At 40.4% G+C, this 26,108-nt stretch overlaps 1 protein-coding gene across 1 annotated transcript in view; it reads right to left on the minus strand.

Annotated features, from left to right (window-relative positions):
- Positions 1 to 2,148: 2,148 nt before the first annotated feature.
- The window catches only part of cnnm2b (cyclin and CBS domain divalent metal cation transport mediator 2b), a 37,054-nt gene continuing 13,094 nt past the window's right edge, over positions 2,149 to 26,108 (minus strand). The window contains exons 2-8 of the mRNA XM_086120819.1: positions 15,805 to 15,948; positions 11,552 to 11,689; positions 7,594 to 7,763; positions 6,767 to 6,860; positions 6,111 to 6,170; positions 3,904 to 4,082; positions 2,149 to 3,114 (exon numbers count right to left, since the gene is read on the minus strand). Of these exons, the coding sequence (XP_085976945.1) occupies positions 2,854 to 3,114; positions 3,904 to 4,082; positions 6,111 to 6,170; positions 6,767 to 6,860; positions 7,594 to 7,763; positions 11,552 to 11,689; positions 15,805 to 15,948 (1,046 nt within the window). The 3' untranslated portion in view covers positions 2,149 to 2,853. The remainder of the gene's footprint in view (positions 3,115 to 3,903; positions 4,083 to 6,110; positions 6,171 to 6,766; positions 6,861 to 7,593; positions 7,764 to 11,551; positions 11,690 to 15,804; positions 15,949 to 26,108) is intronic.

Here is a 26,108-nt window from a genome sequence, read left to right on the forward strand (position 1 = left end):
TTTTTAAGAAATAGTATTGCTTTCCAGTTATACACTATTTTTACTTGAATAGCAGCTTTTAAGATGCAAAAACAAGAAGCAATAAATTAATTACCATTTCAGCAAATTTATATGCCAGGAACATTTTGGTCAGCAAGAGCTTGTATGTAAAACAATGTAACCAGATGAAAAAAAACAACAACTAATGTGTTAAAACTCGTGAATTAGAAAAAGAACGATACACCTATGGTACCAGTATTTCTTATTTTTCTCTCTTTTTATGAAGCAAATGCTATTGCTAACAGTCTCTGACTGATTGTGGAAGTACATGGGCAATATTATGCAATTTATTTCTCAGAGGCAATCCATTCTGCGAACTTTTCAAGCAGATTACACTATCGAATGGTTTTATCCTGAAACCGGCTCTCACTGTTGCCATTAATCATTCACTCTTTTTCAACTGCCTCAAGGGACAAGACCGCCTGCCTCCAGGATGAAAAAACTATTGACACACACACACACACACACACACATACACATAATGCCGCCAAGTATTTGACTGGGAAGAAAATTTTGCGTTCGACAGTCAAATTTATTTTAGAGTTCTCATTTTCCGCGTGTCAACATCTGAAAAGTGTATGCGTGCGCACGCGCACGTGCCTGTACAGTACAGTACTCGTTTGTGTGGTTACGCAACAGGGACACTCTTGAAGCCCAGCAAACGGGAAACAGGAGTTAGATATTTTTAACAGGAGAAACAGCGCCTCACAGCGGTATCAAACAGTAAATGCACGTGAATTTTTTTTATTCTTCTCAATCTATTGTTGAGCAGTTAAAATCAGTGATAGGAAGTGACAAAATTTGATAATAACAATTATTGAACTTAAGTAGACTTCTCAGGTGTCTGCTCTTTACTGAGCATTTATTTTGAAGATTACTTTTTTTACTCCGCCGTCAAAGGTCCTGGGAGAATTGAATTGAAACACTTTTCCTCGACGAGTGCCCCCCCCCCCCCCACCCATTGTTGAGTGGATTTAGGGGCTTCAGAGTACAGGCGGCTGAATAGAGATGCACAGCACATATGATTATCATATTTATATTTGCTTAAGTCCTTGAAAACATTTGTATTCCACTTCACAATGATGTGCTACGTTGTGTTGGGCGGTACAGCATTTCTAGAGGTGAAATTGTGAGGTTTTCTTTTCAAGATGGAGGTAAGACAATATTTGCCTGAGTGGGACAATGAAGAAAAAATAAAAACTGAATAACTGTGGGAGAAGTCGATGTAAAGTTGAAGCATAAAAGTGAAACCATCAACGTAAAACTTTTAATGGCAGCCACGGCAGATGCGAAATAACAGTTTTAATGTAACTAAAGAGTTATTCATCATGGATTATGTTTGCATTGTGATAGCCGCCACAACATTTTTCTCACATTCACTGCTGTCAAAAAAAAAAAAAAGCCTTGGTGAACTCAGATCAGGCTTGGTTCTGGAGTGTCATGTAAAAAGGAGACAAACAACAGGAAACAAATCTACGGAATGGATAAGAAATGTTGTGTGTTGTCTGTGAACATATTTTGCATTGAGGTTTCTTCTTGGGATGTTGATACCACTCAACCTATGAGACAAGGTCATTAATACTGTGCAATAGTCAAGTTTGATTAAATGTAAAATTGGCAAAAAACAAAAACACTCTGTTACAAGACTTAACTCCCATGCGCATTGGCGCTGGTGATGGCGCTTTCATGTTCCCACAATGCATCAGAGCTCACACTCAGATGTCGAGCAGGCTTGTCTGAGATCACGCTCATGAGAGGCCTCCAATTAGACATTAAGGGAAATTTGCATGTGGATGTTGGGTTTAGCATCTTTCAAACGCAAACATACATATACAGAGCACACATACAAATATATCTGTCCATTTACAATAGTCATTTTTTTTGTATTATTATTAATCATCTCTTAAATAAATCTCTTTTCATTGCACTTTGTTAAAAATAATTAAGGTTATGATTTGTTTTCTTAAAGGCAATAGTGTGATTTTTTTAAAGGTGAAAAAGCCCAAATTTGAGTACACAATAGTAAAAATAAGACAATCTGTAAATATACATACTGTATCTGTAAAAGACCTTCGCCCCCCCCCCCCCCCGCCCCCCCATATACACCAATGGATGTTTAGCTCCATATACAGTATGTAGCATGTCCTCTCTGGTATGATTTTGTGCATGCGTCATTGCCACGTTAAGTTCACACCATGTCTCCAAGCATACACATACATCTCTTTATATATACACAATATTATAAAATAAATAAATACAGGAAAACATTCTTGGTTTGTGATGTACGTAATGGTTTCTCTCAAAGCGGTTTTTGGTGCAGTCCGAGCCGAACCATTGCTCTCTGGAGTCCATGCTGATGGGATCAAATGTCTATTGCGTTTCCCTGAAAGATGCAAAAGGTGAGATTTGTTTGGATGTGTGTGTCCAGTGTTAAAAAAAAAAAAAGTGGCACAGGGGACCAAGGTCTTTGGCCTGAGTGGAAAGTACAGTGTGTGTGCAGTCTGTTGTCTTCTCGTCCAAGTTACCGCGATGAAAGTGTCAAATCGTCCCAAAAGGAATCTCAGTCACAGCACCGTCTTTAGAACGTGTAGTTGAATAGGGCTGCCAACAACTGTGGGAGGGTGCTGAACGCCCACCCCCACCTCCCCCCCACCACCTCTCCTTTTGGGAGGGGCCTTACCAACCAACTGAGTGGGTGCACTGTGCCTGCCCACGCTCCCCCCGTGTTCCCTCATCTCTAGCTACACGACTGCACCGTGCGTCCTTCAGGCAGAAAGGCGTAGGGTCCGGGCCTCCACCGTGCTGAGCGCGGGGCTAGATGGGCCACTCGTTGTGCGCGCTGTGGTTGCTCCTGCTCACGGCCACGCAATTGTGCTGCTGGTTGAGAAGGTGGGAAGCCTCGTTGGCCAAGGCTACAGTCACAGTCGGGGTGTGGCCGGCAGTGCCGGGGAGCGTGATGGGGGTCTCCAGCTCGTTCAGCGTCAGCTCAATCTTGGTGAACTCGCTGTCTGTGGACTGCGGCGTCTTGTCCATGCGGGACGCCATCACGGCGTTCTGGTACTGCTGCCGTGTTACCTAGGCAACGGTGAGGAGAGAGCCAGGGGGTTACATGCCGGAGCAAGAAGTTTGGGATTCATTTTGGCATGATTGACAGGTGGCGAAGGACAGTGCATTCCTGACACCTACATCATCTAGTGGCACATGCTCGACTTATACTTCTTATTCAGTGGTACATTGATTTTGTCAAGAGGGAGTTTGCAGTTTTCAAAACCAATGCAAATCATTTTTGTTGTACGTGGTGAAACAGTACAATACGACTTGACATTGTAAATATGATCTGTGTGTGTGTGTGGGGGGGTATCAGCCATGTCTTTCTCCCCTCCTCACTAAAAGTTAACAAGCACTTTTGTTGGTTTGATGTGTTATTTCTTCAACATGAAATGTTTTCACTTGTATTTATATTGTACTGTATTTATTTTCAACTACACACTAAAAAAAACCCTGAACTTATGAATGCTCCTTTGTACGTACAATTCAGATTATGTACAAGTTTTCAAAGAAAATTTAGCTCTATTTAATATTTCAACATTTGTATTAATTCAATCACTGGAGAAATGAGAACTTTCAGAAAGCTTTTAGACGACACCCTTGGACTGGATGCAAGTCAATCACGGGGCAAAGAAAGAGACAACTTGTTGGAACTCGAGTCCACTCAAACACTCAATGAAATTCTTGGAGCCTTTTGGTGAGCTCCTCTCGAACAGCAGCCGTTTGTGAGCGAGCTGCTGGAGACTCCTGCACTCGACGAGTGGGATTCACTTCGATCAAGCAACGGGCACACAGGTGGCAGTCCCTTCTGCTCACCTTGATAAAGTACAGGTCTGAGCACGCTCGGACAGAGTAGTCAGGCACGTAGATCTGCAGGAAGGAGTTCAGCTGATTGTTGCTGCTGCCCAAAGTCGGAGTGATGACATCTATTCGATCGCTCCTGTTCTGAGAGTCCGAGTAGTTCAGTCCAAACGGCCGCGGTGGAGATTTATTCTCTGGGAGAGAAGTTATCAAGTATGAATTTTGCACAAAAATACACCCACTATACAAAACAAGCACAGAGCACAGACATTGCTTGGACACAGAAGAGTGTACTAAAACCATTTTCTAGTTTTTGCGCACTTGCATTTCAAACTGAATATATATATATATATATATATATATATATATATACACACACACACACACACACACACACACACACACACATATAATATTTAGCACAAAGTTTAAATTTAGACAAAAATTACTGAGGAAAGTCTTTGGTCCAATTAATAGATCCAAATACTGCAATGGAACAAATACAGAAAGAAATGAGTGCCCTTGAGCAAGGTAACAAACACCCTCAGGGATGTCTTATTTTATAAAAGCACAGAGAGAGAGAAAGAGAGATGGATAAGAGTTGTTCACTCTTTATATGTCTGGTGTCAGACTTTGGTCTGCATTGCTGGCAGTAAATTGAAATTGTTTCCAGTGAAGGTTGGACTCCACCGAGCCTGTCCTTGGTCACCAATTCTGTTCATAACATTATTGGAGAGAATTTGTAGGCACAGTCGAAGCGCTGAGAGAGTCCACTTTGGTGGCCTCAGCTGAACACGACATTAACGGTGGCCCGATGGCCCTTGGCCACAAGGGTGCTTTTTTGCGCAATTACATTAACTCCACATACCAGTCCAAATTTCTAAGTCACGGCCCACCAAATTGTCCCAAAAGTCAATTTTAGCTTCAGATGGAAACAACCTGGCAAAACCTTGTCATTCATAAATATGACAACCGCACGGGACAATACCTCTGGATCATTGTAGAAATCAATTTATTGAACGACTTACTGTCATTCTATCATTATCTATTTGTGTAGCTATGCGTGTATGTGGGCACATACTTTTGTTTTTGACATATTTAACTTCCCTCTTCCCGACTACTTTAACATTCAATGGTGGTGTATTTAAATCAAAATTGCACTTTACCATCATGTGAAGATAGTTCCAAGACACTGATGATATTGAAAATATTTCATGAGTTGGTGAGTTTCAATGAGGCAGCTTGTCTGCGCCACTCCATAGAAAGTACTTGTTCTCTCTCTTTTTTTTTTTTTTTTAATTAAAGGCAGATTATATTTTCCACTACTTAAAGAAGCCTAGTGAAAATCACACACAACAAAGTGAAAACAGCTTGGCTAAAACCAATGTTACGATGCTGACTGGAATGTATGTAATCCAACAATGGAATAAGTCGGTGTCTATGAGACTCACAAATAGCATTTGTGTGTGTGTGTGCGTGTGTGTGTGTGTGTGTGAGTGTGTGTGCAGGCCAAGCACAGTGGGCCAAAGACCTGGCATGTGAAGTCTTGCAGATTACTACTCCACTTTCAAAAAGCAGCAGGGGTCAGGTCCTTATTTAAAACCCCCAAAAAGTATTTAAAACACACACACACACACAATAGATGTGTATGTGAAAGCCAGACCAACATCAATGTGTGGCAGTCAGGCCCGGAACGAAAAAAAAAAAAGCGAAAGATATGTACTCAGTGACGTTTCCGGCTATGACAGATCTTATGCACGCAGTCTGTGCAAGTGAACATATGTGTACGTGCTTCTCCTGCGTATGTGCGCACAGTGGTGTCCAGCAGGGGGCTGTAGCTTTAGGTCTTGTTTTTGCAGTCAGGGGGTTAAAGGTTAGGGGCGAGAGGGAGAGGGCGGAGTGTGGGGCCTCCAGTCTCCAGCACCATTCAGCCCCCTTGAATAATGGCTGAGAGGATGAGGGCGTAACAGTCGTTTTTTTTCTTTGCGCCGTGTCCCTTCGTTTTCATTTACATGCATTGGATGTGTCATTCACGTGCAACCAATTTCTCAACATACACTCCATCACCTTTTACGAAGTAACCCCGAAACATGAGGAAATCTATTTACGCTCCTAAATCGGGTAGTGTTAAACAAAACATAAAGCACATAAAAAGTCAAGGTTAGCAAGTAGCTGAGCATTCAATGTGAAGATGGGTATGAGTAGAGAAACGTATACTGTACCTGGTGATCCAGCTAATGAATCGGCCCTATTGACAAATGTTCGAGAAAGTGACAGTGGGACTTTGGGAGGAGGGGAGGGCAGAGAAAAGAAGGGGAACAGAGAAGTAAAGAAAGGTAAGTATCCTAGTATACATGTTATGCACACGGAGGTCAAATCAACAGCAAATAATTCTGCTTAAAACGGACACGTCGGCTGCAATCGGTGAGACTGATTGAAAGAGGGAATGAAGAAGAATCATAAAGATATAAACTTCGAATTGAGATTGCACACAGGAGGACATTTTCATTTTCACCAGTAGGTGTCTCTCGTTTCCTATCTACTGATCAAAATGGTGGCAACGGGTTGGGGAATAGTTGAGAGGTTTGTGAATGAACTGAGAGGAGTGAGGGCATCGCTACTATCGTCACTGCGGGAGGGTCACTGGTCCAAAATGCTTTTTAAATTTTGACTGACAAAGGCTGGATCACGAATGACTGTTTGTTGAAAATAAGGTCGGCGATTATTCAAATAGACAGGAAGTCAATAATGGCGGGTCCTAAACATTCTTTCACTCATACTTTTGTAATATAGTCAGTTCGTCACCAACAAAGCTTCAAATGAATCTAAAGCTGCAAAAAAATATGTGAGTCACTGACAATACAGCCAGCGAGTTCACCTGGTGAGACGGTGAGCGCCAGCATTCCATAGAAGGAGAATGGTCCTGCTTCAAACTTCATCCCCTCTTTTCCTGCCTCCACTTCCACTTTGCCCTGTGGAAGTCAGATTCAGAGATTTATAATCATACGGAAAAAAAAAATCAACATTTTTGGATGTAATGTTGGTTTTGTCTTTTGGTATTCAGTCAAACATCTTTTGTCAAAAAAACAGTTACTTTGTAGTTGTAACCAATAAAGAAAACAATGGAAATAGAAATAAGCTGTTCCTTTGTGAAAATGCAATTACCATCTAAGTGTAAAAAGAAACACAGGTGGGAAATTGACAACATTTTGGACAACTGGACACATCATTGTCAGTCCATTATTTCTTAAAGCCAAAGCAAACTGGAATCGTCATTTGGTCAGTCCGTCATGTTGTTCTAACCACGCTTCCGTCAGTAAATTTCGCTGGTCCGCCAGTGTGTCTATCTCCCTCTCATCTAAAAGCTTGTGGATATCCAAAGCAAGTTGCCGTGACTATGAATCAATACTTTTCTTTCCGATGTCTTCTTCTTCTTGTGTCTTGTCTTTCAGCGCTTAGTAAACAACTTTTGGTGCATTACTGCCACCTTCTGAAATGGAATGTGGGGCTGCAAAAGACCATCTCACAAGCTCCTAAAGCTTACTCTTTCCAAAAATAAAAATAGGAATTTAAAACTTAACAAGCACTTCTCTTCAAAAAAAAAAGTTTATCATATTTAAAGCTACTTTCTTACTTCTTAGCTCATTAATCGCAAAGTATTTTAGCACTAGAATGATGCTTGGCAAGGTTCTCAGTCCCGCCAACCTGCAGAATGAGGATGAAATAGTCCACAGGTCTGTTCCTGTGGAAGAGGTAGTGCTCTGGCGCCCGCTTGCTCTTCTCATCGTATTTCAGCTCCTGGATGACATTGGGGTGCTTCAACAAGCGCAGTAGAATCTTTTCAGACATTTGTGGCGGTGCGAAGAGGTCTACCTCTGTAGAGACAGACAAGGAAATGGTGAGAATGACAGTGGAGCAACAGAATGAACACAATAACAATTCTGACACACTTCATCGTAGCCTCAGGCCCATTCATCCCTGCACATTAAACACTGGACTATACAGTATGTTCCAACATTACTCCTTTTTTTTTTTACAAAATGACCTTGTAAATATCAGGTGAAATTCAAGCCGTTTGCATTTGTATTCTGCAAAATCCACGTTTGCTGTCTTGCATCTTTGCACAAGTTCAAAGCGTGAATAAGCATCTCCCTTATTTATTCATTTTTTAAAAAATCCTATTTTGTTTTTCAATTTGAATTTGAACAAGTCTTGGGATTTACTGGGGTAACCTGGGACCTCGGGGATCATATAATGTGGAAATGTGTGTTGGAATTCCTTCAATCCTTGAAAACGCAAGTGTAAATATAACCTAAAACAACAAACAGATAAAATTAGTAGCAAAGGAAAATAAGAATCCACTCATTTAAATTGAAAAAAGGTGGCCTGGTGGCCCAGTGGTTAGCGCGTTGACCGGCCTTCCTGTGTGGAGTTTGCATGTTCTCCCTGTGCTTGCATGGGTTTTCTCCGGGTACTCCGGTTTGCTCCCACATTCCAAAAACATGCATGGCAGGCTGATTGAACACTCCAAATTGTCCTTAAGTGTGAGTATGAGTGCGAATGGTTGTTCGTTTCTGTGTGCGCTGCGACTGGCTGGCAACCGGTTCAGGGTGTCCCCCGCCTACTGCCCGAAGACAGCTGGGATAGGCTCCAGCATCCCCCGCAACAGTGAGGATAAAGCGGTTTGGAAAATAAATGAATGAATGAATAATTGAGGAAAAATAAATACAGGAGAAGAAGAAAGTCGCGATTGAGCTCGATGAATACAACTGTTTTTTTTCCCCACAGGCTAAGACGAATAAGAGTATTGTTATATTACCTGTCTATATGGGTTCCTTCAGCGTTGGTGTGCAGGATTCTAAATTGACACCCGCCACATGCGGGTTAAAATTCGTTTTGCCGTTGATCATTTTTGGTCGGGGATGCATGAAGCAACTGCGTCACTTAGATATACTTCGGGGGTAGGAATCGAGTCTCAAGGATCAATTGGAATTGGACTATTCTCCCAGAATCGCTCACATCTTAAATTTCCGGTTCCCAGTTATGGTGACTTCTCCGCCAGACCGGACGTAGACTTGCTGAGACCACCGAAGACGTGCGCACATGCACACGTCACCTGAATGCACCCGGCGCTCATTACGAGTGTCTCTCAACTTTGTTGAATTAAATGAAGAATCGCCTAAGTGGAACAATTAACAATAAGATGATATTGTACACAGGAAGAGGAATGCGTGTGTGAGTAAATAAAGTACCGTTTCTGACCAGCTTGGTGCTCCCCCCGAGCCAAAGCTTACAGCACACTGAACTTTAATGTCATAATTGGGTGAGTTAAACCATAAAATACGTCTATTGTCAATATTGACGAATCGAACAACCAAACCGTGGGCCAACTCAAATGCAAAAAAAACAGGTAATATACAGTATGTGCAGTATTTTCTCTACCAAGCGAGGGAGCATGTCTGCAATTGGCACATAGTTACTACACACTGCTCATCCCAACTGGGTTCCGAATTGCTTTGCTTTTATCTGTCGACACAACAGGCTAGCCCGTCAGTGAAAGCTCAGCGTAGTGTATACTCATTTACATGCGTGTACATTTATTTTCATGAGGTTTTAAAAAACAATGCTCTCTAGTGAAAGTAAAAACGTAATAACTTCTAAATTCAAGTTCATACATTTGATATCAGTACTGGTTGAAAATAACCCTGTGAGAAATTCATCGTAAAATTAATTTTAAAAAAGTGAAAAGATAATAGAAATAGATTTGTACAAAAGCTCAGATGACTTTATCCAAAAATAACATGGTGAGACAAGGAAAAACTTCAATCATTTTTCAAGATTTCAGTGTGGACGGTGGTCCCGTTGAATTACGAATGATTATTTGAAAACAAGGATGTGAGAGATGAGAACAACCTTCTGTTCTCCTGCCTTGCCACTCAGTGTAGAAGGTAAATACCATAGTACAATGTAGCCAAATGACACAGGCTGTGTCAAATGTTATTTGAGTCTGTACTGCAAACAAATGCTAAAAAGGAATGGCCGTAGTTTAGACACTCCAAAAACAGTTGAAATCGAGAATCATATGGAACCGGATCGAAACAAGGAACCACAATCTTTCAAATTCAAACCTAACTCCACGCTATGTTTCGTTCTCGGTCATTTGTACCACTGGCAGTGACTTTTACATCTCCAATAAATACTATGCCGTAATCCTACATAATGACATTTAATACGGCTGGCAGCCTGTACTTCACACTCCAGGTTAGAGTGCAACCAGCGTTGATAGTCTGAGAAAGTTAGGTAAAAACAGTGGAGCTTAAGTTAAATAAGAATATTAAAAATTGGCTCGTGGGAATTCTGATTGGCTGGTAATGTTAGCAAGTCATCAGCCTCATTGGCCGGTGTGTGAATATTCGTCATTTGAAGGAATATCATTCCTTGAAGTCGACGCTAATTGCCATTAGCATTTCAATGGGATTTTAGATTGACTTTATCATTAGCTCTGGGATGTGTTTAAAAAAGAAATATCTTCAATTTAAATCTACAACGTGTGTAATTGTTTTTGTTGTGTTTGGTTTTATAGTTAACTCAAACTAAGGGGGTCATTAGACAGCTTAACGAACGCTGAGGGACGGAAGAATCACTTAACGCTACACACTTGCTGCACAATCAGAAGGGTGCATTCAAGGTACTTTCACACAGGAACTTGTAAATCCAGTATAGCATTCTGCATATTCACCATTTTTCTTTGATGATAATGTATTGTTTTTTTGTTGTTGTTTTTTTTAAGATCATGAGAAGTCAGAAGCTAAATCACAATTACATCGAGCCCTAGTTTTCATTTTGGTTGCTGTAACAAAGTGCTTTACAGAACATTGAACAATTTGAATTTGAAGGCGACCTCGCATCTCAAGCTGCACTCAAGCCCCATGAGTAAACTAAACCTCTGACAATAACACAGAAATGATGTATTAGGAATAGAATCGCGTGTAGTTTAACCAAAAACCTTTAGCCATTCAATAACATCAACTCCATACAGGTGTAGTTGTCAGCTAGCTATACCACCAGGAACTAACTCTCCTAATAGCCCTGAGAAGAACATAATCAACGCTTAGCTGCTCGGTCAAAGGGCAAAAGAAAATCCATCTGCAGTTGGAGACATAGAAGCAAAGCTCGAGTATGCCGCTGCTTGTTTACCTCATGGAAATACTTCAAATTAGACACCAAACACGTCAATGCGTGGGAACCCTGAAGGCTAAAAATACCAAAACTAACATAACATCACAGAGGACTTGAGTAAAAGTAAACAGACTGGTGTTAATGCAACAGGTCACGTTCAATTCAAAAGACACCAATAGACAACTGTGTTTTAGCCATCCCGTGCTGCACTCACAGGAGGCCTTCTTCACAAACACACATAAACATGCATACCAACATGCCGGTTGTCAGTCCTCACACAATGGATTCCCTCAAACACACACACACACACACACACACACGCACATACTCTTTCTACACACATTTACTCACCCAACTCTCCAAAACTCAAAGCACAAACAGGCACATGTGCACACGAACTGCCAACATACAAGCAAAAACTTTCCTCGCCGTGAGGGGCTTCAGGCACACTAGTGGAAGTGAAGCAGCAACACAGCCCACTTGCCTGTTGCTAGGAAACGCAGGGTAGCCAGCAGAAGCTGAGGTGATATTTTAACCTTGGTTTCATTGTCGGTAGGCTTGAAGGCCGAGAAATCTTGCTTCCTGTCGCGATGGGTGATTTTCTTCTTCGTCTTGTTGTCAGCTGCAGACAGAAAGTGACAGTTGATGAGATGACACACACGATCATACTTCTACCACACAAAGAAGTCAGTCCACCATGTGACTCCATGGATGGATATAGTTGTCCCAGGACACAAGGTGACTAAACTTGAGTTACCCAAACTTCATTGCCTTTTCTGGAAACATAGCTGCGGTGTCTTTCTCAGAACTAAAAGAGAACTATAGGGGGCTACGTTGTTGGTTTACCACATTCTTAACATAACTTCAAGCCATATGTATTGGACCAACAAATAAGCAGGCCCAACCCCCAATAATACAAACAACATGTAATTGCTCAGAATATTTTTAATAGTACTGACACATGTGATAGTGTTAAAAGTTGAATATAGTTAAGTTCTGGTGTACAGGACATATAAAGCATGTTTTTTAATGTGCAACAAATGTTCTTGAGGAGAAAAAGCATGAATTGGAAAGTGCATATATTATTGTTTTGTTTGTTTGTTTGTTTGTTTTGTTTAAACCAGTGGTGTCAAACATACGGTTCTCGGGCCGGAACCAGCCCCCAAGGAGGTGTGATCAGGCCCGCAGGATCATTTAAAAGTGAAGAAATGCATAAAAGACACGGAATGAATATTTTAATAAGGTGCAATTCGTGGAGTATCCACTAGGGAACACACTGTTTTGATCAGAGTACAAGACAACATTGTTTTGATCAGAGAAGAAGACAACAGCAGCCTCAGTCTGTCACTGAGACAGACCAAACATAGCAGACGCTATCAAGGACATGTGACTACTGTACTTTATTCTTTACACATTTAATAGCACTCTTCTTAGTTTGTTAAGTGCAGGCAGGGATTAAATTTAGATTTTATATGCACGTGTGTAAATGGTTTAAAAGTTCGATTTCTTTATAAATCTCATTTAATCTTAAAGTACATTACTATATTTTTCAATACCAATTACTTGTTCAAGTTTTCTGCCTTTGCACAATCAGTCGGATCAATTGCAATGCACATACTGAATGTGAATGATAAAAGTAAATTGCACATTTGTCGAAGGCAATCTAAGGTGCTTCATGAAATGTTTTGTAAAAGTTATGTTCATTAAATTTCAACATTTTTCTCATTTTCTTTGCTTCTTTAGACCAAAACAAAGAAAATACATATTATGTTGGTTATTTATAGCAGAGTATGGTATAATTTTAATGGTCCGGCCCATTTGACATCTACTGAAGTCGTATGTGGCCCACCATGTGAAATGAGTTTGACACCCCTGGTTTAAATGGAAAAAAAAAAAAAAAAAAAGGATCATCTTGTGCCGTGTGTTAAGTGCTGCCCAGAAAGTGTTTTACAAAGTGTACTGTACCTTGATTGGAAATTTGGGCTTGAATCCCTCACAAAGTATTTTTGTTGGGTCTTTGGGGTACCGTTGCATTCAATTCAAGTTAAAATAACGAAAAGCTACAAGGCGACCAGATATTTGCATAACAGTGTGGCTCACATACACCGAATGATTACAGTATTTTAAAATTATAATTACTGAGACTGCAAAATGTATGTAACATGCTTCCTGTCAATGTCTGTGTCAGCGCACATCGGGGGGCAGTAGGCCATCCGCTAATTAACTCGTTGACATGCGGTCAACGGGAATCTTAACGAGGAACACCATCAACGTCAATTACTGTCAAGTTTAAAAAAAAAAAAGGAAAAAAGGAGGCATTTGATCTTTTTTGGATGAACTCACTGTGTGTCACAACAATGTGTAAGGTCCCAAAACAGTGTGGTCCCTTGGAAATGTGACCGTTGAAAGCAGCTTGTGATTGAAGTGTTTGTCATATTACATCTACTACGGAGAGCGTTGCCAGCAAAATCGCAGTTCCGACGTCACTTAGTCCCATAGACCAAAATCTAAGGGGCAAGATTAATCTGAATCCTCACTGTTTCTGAAGGGAGGGCAAAGAGGCCCCTGCTTCTGATGAGGATGATGTGGGGGTAGAAGAGCCAGATCCAGAGCCAGTTTTCACCAGTACGGCTTTTTTTTTTTTTACTCCTCCAAGAGGACCCAGTGGTACAGCTTCTTGCCTAAACTCTTCTTGCTAGCTGCAGTTATCATCGAAGAATCATCTTGAAGCCTGAACTGTTTTACATCACCATTTCATTTGTATTCTAGATATTTCAAGATCCAAGTCCCGTTCAGACATGAGAAAATTCCCCAGGACTCAGCATTGAACAAGAAGGAGGTCATTCAACTGCTCCTGGTACAGAAACAATTCTTGTCTTGAATGCCCAATCCTTCATGACTCTCCCTACTGCTTTGCATGTTGACATTTTCCACTGCCTAATGGACCAGACTCTGCCATTGCATCACAGTCGGGCTTCTGCAACTGAAAAAAGGGATTGTATCTGGTCCACTCAAAGTCAGAGCAGCGTATCAATGCAATGTATGCATGGAGTCAGCATAAAACAGCAACAGAGATGAACACAAACATGTTAATTTCTATAAACGTGAATTGACGAAAGAAAGTGGAAAAAAAATCGACATCATGTGAAAACAATGCCAAAAAGTCATCGAGAGTCTGAGGATGTTGAAGAACAAGAGGGAATTTTTTAGCCACACTGAATGAAATGTGAAACATGACAAATTCATTGAAAAAAGAAGTGAATGCGTGTGCCAATGCAAAATACACGCCACCAAATCCAAAATGAAATTCTCGAGAGCTTGGCTGAGATGGTACAGAGTAAAATCCTACAATAAGTGAAACAAAACCAAGTGTTTAGTGTGCTCGCAGATGAAAAAGTAAGAAAAACAAGTAGCCTTCATGCAGCAGGTCACAGTAAGATGACTATCAAATCTTTAAAGAGACTTTACCGAAGTAAAGGTGCTCTTGTGTGTCGGGGCTGATTATTTAAAATCATTTCATATCACCAGAGTAGGGAGGTGGGAGGAGGTAGAAATATTTTGGGGAAATGCGGCGGGCGATGCTCTTTGACTCCTGATTTTATGGAGACGTCTACTAAAGATGGTGTCACATTGTCGCGGATAACAAATGTACCATCTGCGTGACTGAATTACAATTATTACCACAAAATGTCAACATTATGCTTCATGTTTCAAGTGGGATTGACATAAAATATAAAGACTGTTACTCAAAACAAGTTTGCAGATTCACGAACCATCTCAATTGTCTCCTGAGCAGTCTCGACTCGCCCGCGCACAGCGCATATTGGGCTTTTGATGACATTTAGGTTGAATGCGTACAAATGAGTGTTCATACTGGAGTTGCATTGCGCATATATCCGATTTGTATCCACATCCAAAAGAGGCCCGTCGGTTTTGAAAAAAATCGGAATGGTGCTGTTCACATTGCATGGAAAAAAAATCTGATAGGTGGGCAAAAAATGGAATTGAGCTGCAGGGTGAACACTGTCCTAGAACCATCATTACCTTCTGAACAATAATTGCCAATAGTTATCTAGATAATAACTCATGTCAGTAAAATGATTTGATTTTCAAAATGAATTTTAGTGAGGTATGCCTTAACCATTCTTGAACAAGTAATATGATATACCATACATATGACAAAGTGCAAAAAGATTAAAACAGACCAGACACATAATGTTACCAAATTAAAGCAAGTCTTATTGATTAAACTATCAGGACATGTATAACTGGACCTTTGCAAGTGTTCCACGCAGTCTACTGGACGCAATGACAGTGTTCAGGAGAGTGCAGGTGTTACCTTTGAGTGACATGAATAAATATTAAAATAAAACAGCAACTCATCACTGGATTTGGAAAGGTGAGCAATACCGAACAGTTGGGCTTTCTATTCCATTACATACTGATAAACACATCATGCACATGTTCTATGACCCTTCTGTGGGAAAAATCATAACAAGGCATGCTTTATCACTGCTAGTACTTTTGATTGTGAATCCTATGTGGGTTTTATTATTACTCATGGCAATGTGATCCATTTTGATGCAAATACGCTGATTGCATTGTTGCCTTGTGATATATTTTAGTGTACATTGTGTTGTAATACTTGGTCCAAGCTATAGCGTGATTTAGATATCACTTAACTGTTTGGACCTTGACTACGGTTAATCTGGTATGAACTTTAAGAGGGCAACCTACTGTACAAGTCTGTCTCGTCCAGGATCTCTGACTTGATGATTTCCTCAATAATGTCCTCCAGGGTGACAATACCGAGAACCTCGTAGAAAGGGTCTCCCTCACCCTCATTGTTGACCCTCTGAACTATGGCCAGATGGGATTTTCCTATTAAATCATACATGCACACACAGACACACAAACACAAAGGCAAGTTATCAAGTTAGGGTCATATTAAGTTTGTTTGTGAAATACAGGTCAAGCAGTGGTGGTGTTAGCGGTAGTGGTGTTCAGGTGGGAATTGGGGAGGGAGAGGGTTTGGGGGGGGGCTTCAAAGGGAACAAGCAAACTGGATTTTTTTCAGTCATTTTGACACGTATCAGATAGGCATATGATGAAATACGACAACTGAAAATTATACAATAACTGGAACCCGAAAAAAAAAAAGGCTGGTGCGACAGCACTGAGTCCGTTCCCCGTACCTATTCACACAAGGTGACCAAAACTACAACAGACAAAAAGTTCATGCTTCTTGTGTCATCAGCTTCCGTTTCATCTCTCTGTGTCTGTCTCTTCCTCACACATGCACACTTGCACTTTCCCCTCCAAAGTGATGAAGCCAGAAGTGAAATGAAATGAGGTGGCCAGAGTGAGCCATGGCTTAAAAAGGGATGACAACAAATCATGCATGCATGCATGCTTAGGGTTAGGATTACCTTAACCCTTTCATGGACCAATAATGATAACATGATAGGTCATCCACTGCAGTGACCGCTGTCCCACAAAGGGTTAACTCTTATTGCTTAAAATAAACAAACAAATAAATAAATAAATACATCTGTGATAAACAAATGCCTTATTTAAGTAGCAACTTCCTCTCAAATATATGAAAAGCAAGAAAATATATTTCCATGGATCTGGATTCAGGAACTATTTTATTAAGTACTCCAGGAACACCTTTTCAGAATCAGAATCAGACTTATTGGCCAAGTACATAAAACACACAATTTAATTCCCCTATACACATACATACATACATACTGTACACACACATATATATATATATATATATAAAACATATATATATATGTAAATATAAAAATATTGTAAATTTCCCCAGTGTGGGACAAATAAAGGATATCTTATATATATATATCCCGGGAACAACATCGGACATCTCAGTCCAGAAATGTGCAGTGCTGGGAACAGCAAGGATACTGCGCAGAACCCTCAAGCTTCATGGCCTCTGGTAGAGGACCCGAGCTGAATGAGGGATGGACACCACCCGAGGGGGGGTGAGACGAGGAATTATATATATATAGGGAGAAAGAGAGAGAGAGAGAGAGAGAGAGAGAGAGAGAGAGATGGCCTCATCTGTGTCAGGAAGCCAACTAACGAAAAAGAGTGTTCAAATGATGCCCTGGTGAAACTTGCTAATGGACATTTGATGAAATATGAGTCGAGATGTATGTGCAAAGTGTATTTGTGGCTCAGTCTATAATTGTGACACTGTGTAGATTAGAGACCACAAGACCACAAAATAAGTCAAAGCTCAACACTCAAATCTAGTTTTCACTACTCATTGAAGATTATATTAAATTAACCTTCCAACCTGGGAAAAAGAGCATCTGGGGTCGCGGGAGGATATCCCAGCTAACTTCAGGCGGAAGGCCGATTACACCCTGAAGTGGTTGTCAGTCAGCCGCAGGGCACATACTGATATGAATAACTATTCACACCCACATCCACACCATCATTGTAAGTCAAACTGTGCCATGTCAAGTACTGTGGAGTGGAAAATGGGCATTTTGGTATTTTAGAGGGAAGAGAGTAAGGCGCCGTGATCCAAGTAGCCTTAACTGATCCAGGCCTACAATAAGTGACAGCCAAAGACGGTCATACGGTCCTGACTGTTGTCTGTACGACCCCTTCTTCCCCCTTCCTCTCCATCTGTGTTCCCAGGACCCTCCTGTGTGCCACCAAGAAAAAAAAAGAGAAACGAACTGCATGTATTCAGTAAAGACTGTCAAGCAAAATGCTAAACAAATTCTTTGCCTTTTCTCAGCTTGTGATCATTTAAAAGGAATTTTCCACATGCCCAGGCTAATATTAGCCCCCTTCAAAATGAAGTTTCCATTCCGCCCCAGCGATATTCTCACCAAGCAAAGGAACAGAACAAGGCGAAGCCTCCACTGTGTGATCAGATTGTCTCAGAATGGGTCGTTTGCATGCAGCGACCTGGGTGTAAATAACAGAGGGTGTCAAATGTGTTGGTCTGTAACTAGGAAATGCGATGTTAATTGAATGTGTGCTGTGTTCATCTGTGTGTTTATTTCAATGAGACCACAGGTACATCTCATTGAGCATGGCTCAGAGTGGTTTTGGCTAATGCAGCTTTTGTACAGAGCGAGAGCGAGAGAGAGAGAGGATGTCTACGCTCATCACTGAGAATTTTATTGCACTGCAGTGCTCTGCTTCCGCACAGCACCACGACAGCACACTAATTTGCAGTGCACTCAACCTGGCAGTCTGAATACATCAAAAGCATGTGCATCCAGTGCTTAGTCGATCCTTTGAATAAACACTCAAGTAACTAACATATGAAACCATAGGAGAAGAATTCTAAGTGAAAACAAAGAACGTGAAGGGGTAGTCTGAAGCTCGTTAGAAAACTGGGAACAAACTAATCAGCTAATGGTGGCACACATGCACAATATCAATCCAGGTTTAACTTGCACAAACACAAATGGAGCCTACTGGGTTCAAGCAGCCAAGTGCTTGAGCATGTAATTAGCCTTAACTGCCCTGGGAGTGGGAGGGCATTATAAATGGAGGAGGGGCAACAGATCAAAGCAAAGCCCCACCCCCACCCCAATTAACTTTAACAAATGTTGGAGGGTTTTTCACATGTTCAACATTCTGGATGTTTTACATAGATCAAATTGAATTTCAATCAATTTCAATTATTTAAATCAAACGTTGTGGAGCTATTTTCTGAGAAGAAATTGTGAAGAAGCCCACTGTCCACACTGGTTAGGTTGGAAGTGACGGGTTCAATTTGACCCTAATAGGACGCACTACCAATCAAAACGTCTGCTTTCATTCTTAACTTTCTGCCACAAATTGAGTAGTGAACACACACACACACACACACACACACACACACACACACACACTGACACAGTTGTGTCGAGTTAAAGGTGTTTATTTAATCTTGGTGGAATGGTTTCTTCATTTCAATGCTTTCGAGCATCTCTTTCAAGATATTTGGGGTTAATTATGAGAAACGCCCTGTTGTAACAGCCCACACAGAGGAATATAAGTGGGGAAAAGTGAATGGGAAGGTCAGAAAAAAACCATAATATTGTGTTTTGTCCAAGTCTGTCCCATGGGGTCCAACACAAACATTTCCCATTTACAGTGGAAACTAACGTTAAAAGTCAAATGGGGAATTTGACAAATGTGCTCTCCATTTCCATTGCAAATCTCAGATCTCAGGCCAGCAAGAATGAAAAGATTAAGCATGTTTTTCGATATTTTTGTTGTTTTTGCTTAATCGCAAGAGGTACTGGTGTATTGAGGATGAAGAGATTAAAGAGTTTGCGTCTTGAGTTTGTCTTTCACATTTGTGAGTTTTTTGTGGCACTCTATTCCAAAGAATAAGCTGCCTCACAGGGGCTGTTAAGAGAAGAACATATGAAGATAAGACGAAGCACTCCTTTAGCCCTCACCTTACCGTGGTGGAGGGGTTTGTGTGTCCCAATGATCCTAGGAATGAAGTTGTCTGAGGCTTTATGCCTCTGGCAGGGTCACCCATTGCAAACAGAATACGAGGTGAGGGACCAGACAAAGTTACTCAGTTCTATGGTGGAAATCTCATTCGGATAATAGATTTGAAAATGATTCAATCGTGACCAGCCCTTATCAAATACGTGCTGTATATGTAAAAATCTGAATTGACCTGCAGCGTGCCTACTTCTCAATGGCAGTTTAATGCACAGTTTAAATTTAAGTTAAAAAAAAAAGGTTTATTATCGAAAAATAAAAACCGAATGCTTGATTATTCGATATAATTATCAGCAGGATATCCAAATTCCAAAATATTACATTCACCATTCAGCAGTTGCAAAACTCACAATGGAGCAGCACCTGACCACAAGCTCATTCATTTTCTCTCACGGGTTTCCCATTGATGTGTGTCTTTATGACTGAGGCACTGAGGAATCTCCACCCAGGGGACATTTCAACAACAAACGCAAACAGCTACAACAGCAAGCTAATCTCTGAATGAAGAACAGAATTCCAGAATTGTGTGCGTGCGTTTGTGTGTGCATTCGTGTGTGAGCGACACATGTGTGAGTTGCTAGTCGCGGCCGAGTGATCATGTATGAACCATATTGTCAAGATCAAACAGTATTATTTAACCAGAATCATGTGGGTTATCAACAAGGTTGTACTATAAGAGAATACACGAGACTTCAGCAATCATCATATTTAGTCAAGTGGCACAGTCAAACATTGAAGCTATTAACATCTTCAATTGCTGCAAGCAAATAAACGTTGTGTCCAACTAAACAGGCCTGAAAGTAACTCTTAAAATAAATTGAGAAAATATCAGCATTTCAAGAGTTTTTGTGTCAAACAGCATTTGTTTGGGGGTGTACCGTGAAGTTTTTTTTTCCAATGTAAACTATGTGCCTCATCTCAATAAAAGATTGTAAACACTGCTATAGAGTTTGTCAGTCCAGCGACTGAAGGGTAATCTCTTCACAGTGTACCTCTCTCTCATTCACTCAGCTGTGATAGACTCCACTAATCAATTATCTTTTTTTTTTTCCCCTGCCAGAATGTTTTTTTTTTTATTAAATGAAGAATCCTGTTAATATATTAACGGGCTAGTGTACATTACATCAATAAGCAATGGGCCGAAATGGCTGGAAACTTTCAAGTCATTGGAGATGGCTGAAGAGAAATGACAGAATATGCGATGCATTCCCATCACCCTTGCATTGCTCTATATTTGCCAGTGCTCAAATATTTGGAAAAATAGTGGGAGGTGGGGAAGGGGCCGCTGATGAGTGTCCACAGCAGACACTGACCCCTCATTCTCCCACCCCATCTCCCCCAGTCTTATGTGCCTATTTATAGGGTAAAATTACGCTATGGAAAAATATGACAAAGCTGCATTCCCTAAATACACTGGGAATGGTGGAAAAGAGCAAACAGTTTAGTCTCTGAAGGCCATCGTGGAGTTTCTCAGGCTCTGATTTGGAGTATGGATGAATAGCTGCATAGGTGCATCTTTGTTTAGTTTGGGTCTGTTGAACAATACATTTATCGGCCTTAATTGCAGTGTGGGTATATATTTAGTATAAACAAATATAGTCGTTCAATAATTAACAAGTGGGTAAATGGAACATCTTTCCAACAGAACATGCAATAATTAAAGACTGTCCGTTGTTCATGATACCTGTGAAATAGCTTTATAATCGTAAGTCCAGTTGGTTGCTAACCTTTTATTTATTTATTCATTTTAATTAATGTTCTACAGTTCTTCTTTGCTTGGAGTTTGCTATGAGTTGCACTGTTATGAGTTGCCGTCTCCAGTTTGATTTATGTTGTAGACATAAACATTCAAAATGCTTATTTTCTATTAGGTTTGTGCATACACAAACTCAATTCGTGTCAGTTTTAACAATGTGCAATTGTAGGAGTACAATTTGAAGCAGATTTGATTTGAATTGACAATATTCACATGACTCTATAAATCATAAATACACGCTGGCTATATTGAAGCATTTAAAGCAGGGGTGTCAAAACTCATTTCACATTGTGGGCCACGTACAGCCTCGGTAGATGTCAAGTGGGCCAGACCATTAAAATTACACCATACTGTGCTATGAATAATCAAAATAATATGTCTTTCCTTTCTTTTGGTCTAAAGGAGCACAGGAATTTTAGGAAATTTACTGAACACATCTTTTACAAAACATTTCATGAAGCACCTTAGATTTCCTTAGACAAATGTGCAATTTATTTTTATCATTCACATTTTTGCATTGCAACTGATCCCACTGATTGTACAAAGGCACACAACTTTAACAAGTAATTGGTATTGAAAAGTATAGTAATGCATTTTAAGATTCAACGAGATTCATAAAGAAAGAAATGTTTATACCATTTACACATGTGCATATATAATCTAAATGTAATCCGTGCCTACACCTTACAAACTAAGGAGAGTGCTATTAAATGTGTAAAGAATAAAGTATTCACATGTCCTTGATAGCTTCTGCTGTGTTGGGTCTGTCTCAGTGACAGACTGAGACTGCTGTTGTCTTCTACTCTGATCAAAACAGTGTGCCCCCTAGCAGATACTCCTTAAATCGCACCTTATTAAAAATATTCATTCCATTTCTTTTATGTATTTTTTCACTTTTAAATGATCCTCCTTGGGGGCAGGTTCCGGCCCGCGGGCCGTAGGTTTCACACACCTGATTTAAAGGACTACCATGGCCATTTGTATGTGAGGCTCCTCAGGCAGTCTCCCTCTGCTACTTGAGAGTGAAGTAAAGGATACCTGCACTTCAGGGCTCATTTTCCATTTTGCCTACATTATAGGCGCGAGTAGGCAGAGTCTGGGTGCGGTACCATCTTCTGTTGGTCAGGTGAACTACACAGTGACTCACACTCTCTCTTTCACACTTACGTGCTTGCTCGCCCTTAAAGGAACAGAGCACAGCAAAACAATATAGTATTGACATTAATTAACAATTGAAACAGTAATAAACGTCATCAACCAGCCAATGCTTGCTCGAACTCAGGGGTCGGCAACCCAAAATGTTGAAAGAGCCATATAGGACAAAAAAACCCCAACAAAAAACAAATATGTCTGGAGCCGCAAAAAAATAAAAACCTTCTTTAAAACTTATAATGAAGGAAACACATGCTGTATGTATGTAGGAGACTGGACTGTCTCAGAATTGTTTATGTTATTCATTCCTTTGTTGTGTGTTCACAAACGCCCCCATAGAATTTATTTTGTAATTTCCTCGCTTGAATTTTTTTTGTTTTGGTGCATTATTTTCGCTTTTCTTAGTGTCAGTGAAGTGATCATTAATTTCCATTTTTCTGAGGCTGTCTATGAACGCCTCTCGAGTCGAACAAGAAGAGAGAAGGCACGGAGCCGGACGCAGACGTGTTTGTTTGTCGAGACTGTTAAAAGCATAAATAAAGTGTACGTTTTAAAAAACCAACACCACAGCTCTCCTTTTTCGTAGCTGCAACATGTATCTATATCTATTTGAGCTACATTAGCCTACTATCAACATCTTTCTCCATTTTCAAACATTTTCTTATAAAGCTCCAGGGAGCCACTAGATGTCGCTAAAGAGCCGCATGCGGCTCTGGAGCCGCGTGTTGCCAACCCCCGCTCTAGCTAATAGTTATGGACTCCACAGTTAGCTATCATGAAGTATGCAGGCTAACCCATTCAGCCTTACCAATATTTTAGAACACCAAAGGGGGTGGGGGGCAACCAATTCAGGGTGTACTTTTATTCATTAAAATATCCGGGAATTTTGTTTGTTTGTTGTTGTCTTGTCTGTTTTCATATTACTATTGTTAAAAAATGGTTATATAGTTATACTCCTTATTGGTCCTTACTCGTTATGTATTGCTTACTCAGTCCTGGTTATTTTAAATTGAGCTAATCTTATGTATGATCAGATGTATATTTTAAATTGAGCTAATCTTATGTATGATCAGATGTATAAAGGACTTGTATGCTTTGTTCTTTCATTAACTGTATGGATCTGTGAATTCACAATAAAAAAGAATTGAAAAAAAAATAAAGAATATCTGGGAAATAAGAAGTAGAGACATTTAACACTTTAATCGGACAGCGTAGGTTTCCTGAATGGGTGATACTGAAAATGCCCCCTGAACTTGACGTGTGTAAAGCGCCTGTGTGCTGCAATACTCAGCATGTATTCTGCGTCAGCCTAGCTAGACAGCCCAGGATGTGCAAAAGTGGTGGCTTATAGGATCACACATGACTGCTCCTCACAAACATACACACTTTAACCACGGCTTAATGCCAAGTTGTAGGCTGTGAAAGGTTCACAGCTTCAGCCTCACGTTTACCTCGAGTCTCCCCCGCTCAAAATCCCCATTCCTGAAAAGCAAGGTATTCAGCTCTGCATAAACAGGCTTACATATATGTTCTTGTGAGATGTTCTATGGCAGACAGAAACAACATTTCCTGTCGTGCATGTTACAGGCAGCGACAGGGTCTCCAAACCTAAGTGACAGAGTGAGCACTCCTGCTGTGCAATTCTTTATTCATTCATCACTGTAGGATGACTTATCCTTAAGAGGGTCACAAGCGTGCTTGAGCCCACCCCAACTCTCTGTGGGCAAGAGAGGCAAGGTACGTTGTGGACAGGCCAGAAGTGGAACAGTGGCCCTAGTTTGATGAGCTGTAAATCTTTACGTTCATTCATGAGGTTGGTCGGTCAGAAAAAAAATCTGGTGCTCATCTGAGAACAATACCAAAATGTTTATGTGCACCTTTGAATATTTTAGGGTTAGGGGTTTCCACAGGTTAAGCCCATATACCTAAAACAAGGGTTGCATTAAACAATAAAAATATGACAATACAACGGGGGAAATGAATGTAGAGCCTGAAGTTATAGAATATTTTTGTATTTAGTGCCCAGCTGAAAATTCTAACGAGCAATTGAGTATTCGGATAAACTATAATTTTGCTTGGTTAAAGAGCATATATGAATACAAAAGAGAAAACAAGACTTGTCACGAATGACCAAGCGTTTTACTTTTTTTATTACAATCAACAGCTTTTGTTTCTTAAATTCACAATGGGCCATTTTCCCCCAGACCTTCAATTTTAACATCCTGATTAGGAAGCGGCAGCACTATGGCATTAGAAGCATAGCATTGAACTAAGATCCCTTATACTTGGGCGATCATTGCATTAAGTAAAGATGTCAACATTTAGGGGACGATCACAGTTTTGGCAAATTAGGAGATGTTTAAATTCCGACATTACGGGTTTAGCCTGTCATGTTGCATCACTGTACGGCAAGCGAGAAAGAATTTATTACATTAGTGTCTTGTATTAAAGAACCATTGAATACAAGATTCCATGGGAGCCATAATCTCTTTGGATATCTAAAATGAATATAAATATTCTTTTCCTTTTACTTTTCAATTCTTAGCGGACAATGTTGACCCGGGTCAGCCCATTCGCCATATTGTATGTGGCTTTAATATTAGATTAAATTACTGACTAGATTAGATTACTGAGGTAGAATAACATGATACAATAAAAAGCAATAAATTCATATTAATCCAGTGAGTTATTTGCTTGATTATACATCTCCAAGGAGGAAGCATATTCACAATTTGCTTTACTTTGCAACATCAAATACGGCTGCGGCCTCGACGTACTTAAGAAGGCGTTTTTGTGTACGTAATGTAAATGTTGTCTATGTCTACTTGCTTGTGGTTGTTGCAAAGGGCACCATTCAGCAGTGCTACGAGAATGTATGGAGCAAAGTAAATGCTGTCTCGTCTGTAGGGTATTAATTGCCTGCCCCCATGCCTCTCTCCCACGGCGTCATGCGCGGACGCTTTTTTTTTTTTTCAGAGGTGGGGGGAAGTGGGTTCGGACTGGGATAGAAGCACTTTAAAAGGACGAGGACGGTGGACGATTAGTATATAAATAAGAATAAGGATGGAGGGACATTGACGAAGGGGTACTCAGGTCACGGACGGAGCACAGAGGACAGACCAGCAAAATAGGGTAAAGTGCCCATCATCTTTAGTCTTATCTATTCAAAAGTGCTCCACAAAGTTGCTTGACACGGGCTTCATTTTGGCCGACAAGAATCCGTTTGAAGTTAACCAAATAATAACCAAAGACCTTTTGTGAAATGGACAAATGTATTAAAACTCACCTTGAAGGTGCAAAAAAACTAACAAACCCCCCCCCAAAACATAATTTGCTCGTACCAAAAACAAGAGTATGCCAAACACATACATGCTGAAATTGATAGACAGACAATAACGCAAGTCTGACCAAATTTCTGTGTCTAAACCTTGATGAATCACTACACTTTAAAAATCACATTCATTATCTAAAAAAAAAACAACAACAACAACAACAAAAACCTACATATAAATATATATATTTTGCCATTCAGAGGTGGATTTGCTGACGTGTTTCGAATCATTCTGCTTCATGATCCAAGAGTTCTTGAGTTTGAGGGCTCACACCTATTGTTGGAAGTTCTCCTTCAGGATTT

Source organism: Hippocampus guttulatus, chromosome 9 (genome assembly GCF_054856545.1).
Source record: "Hippocampus guttulatus isolate MCC_2025c chromosome 9, RoL_Hgut_1.0, whole genome shotgun sequence".
NCBI lineage: Eukaryota > Metazoa > Chordata > Actinopteri > Syngnathiformes > Syngnathidae > Hippocampus > Hippocampus guttulatus.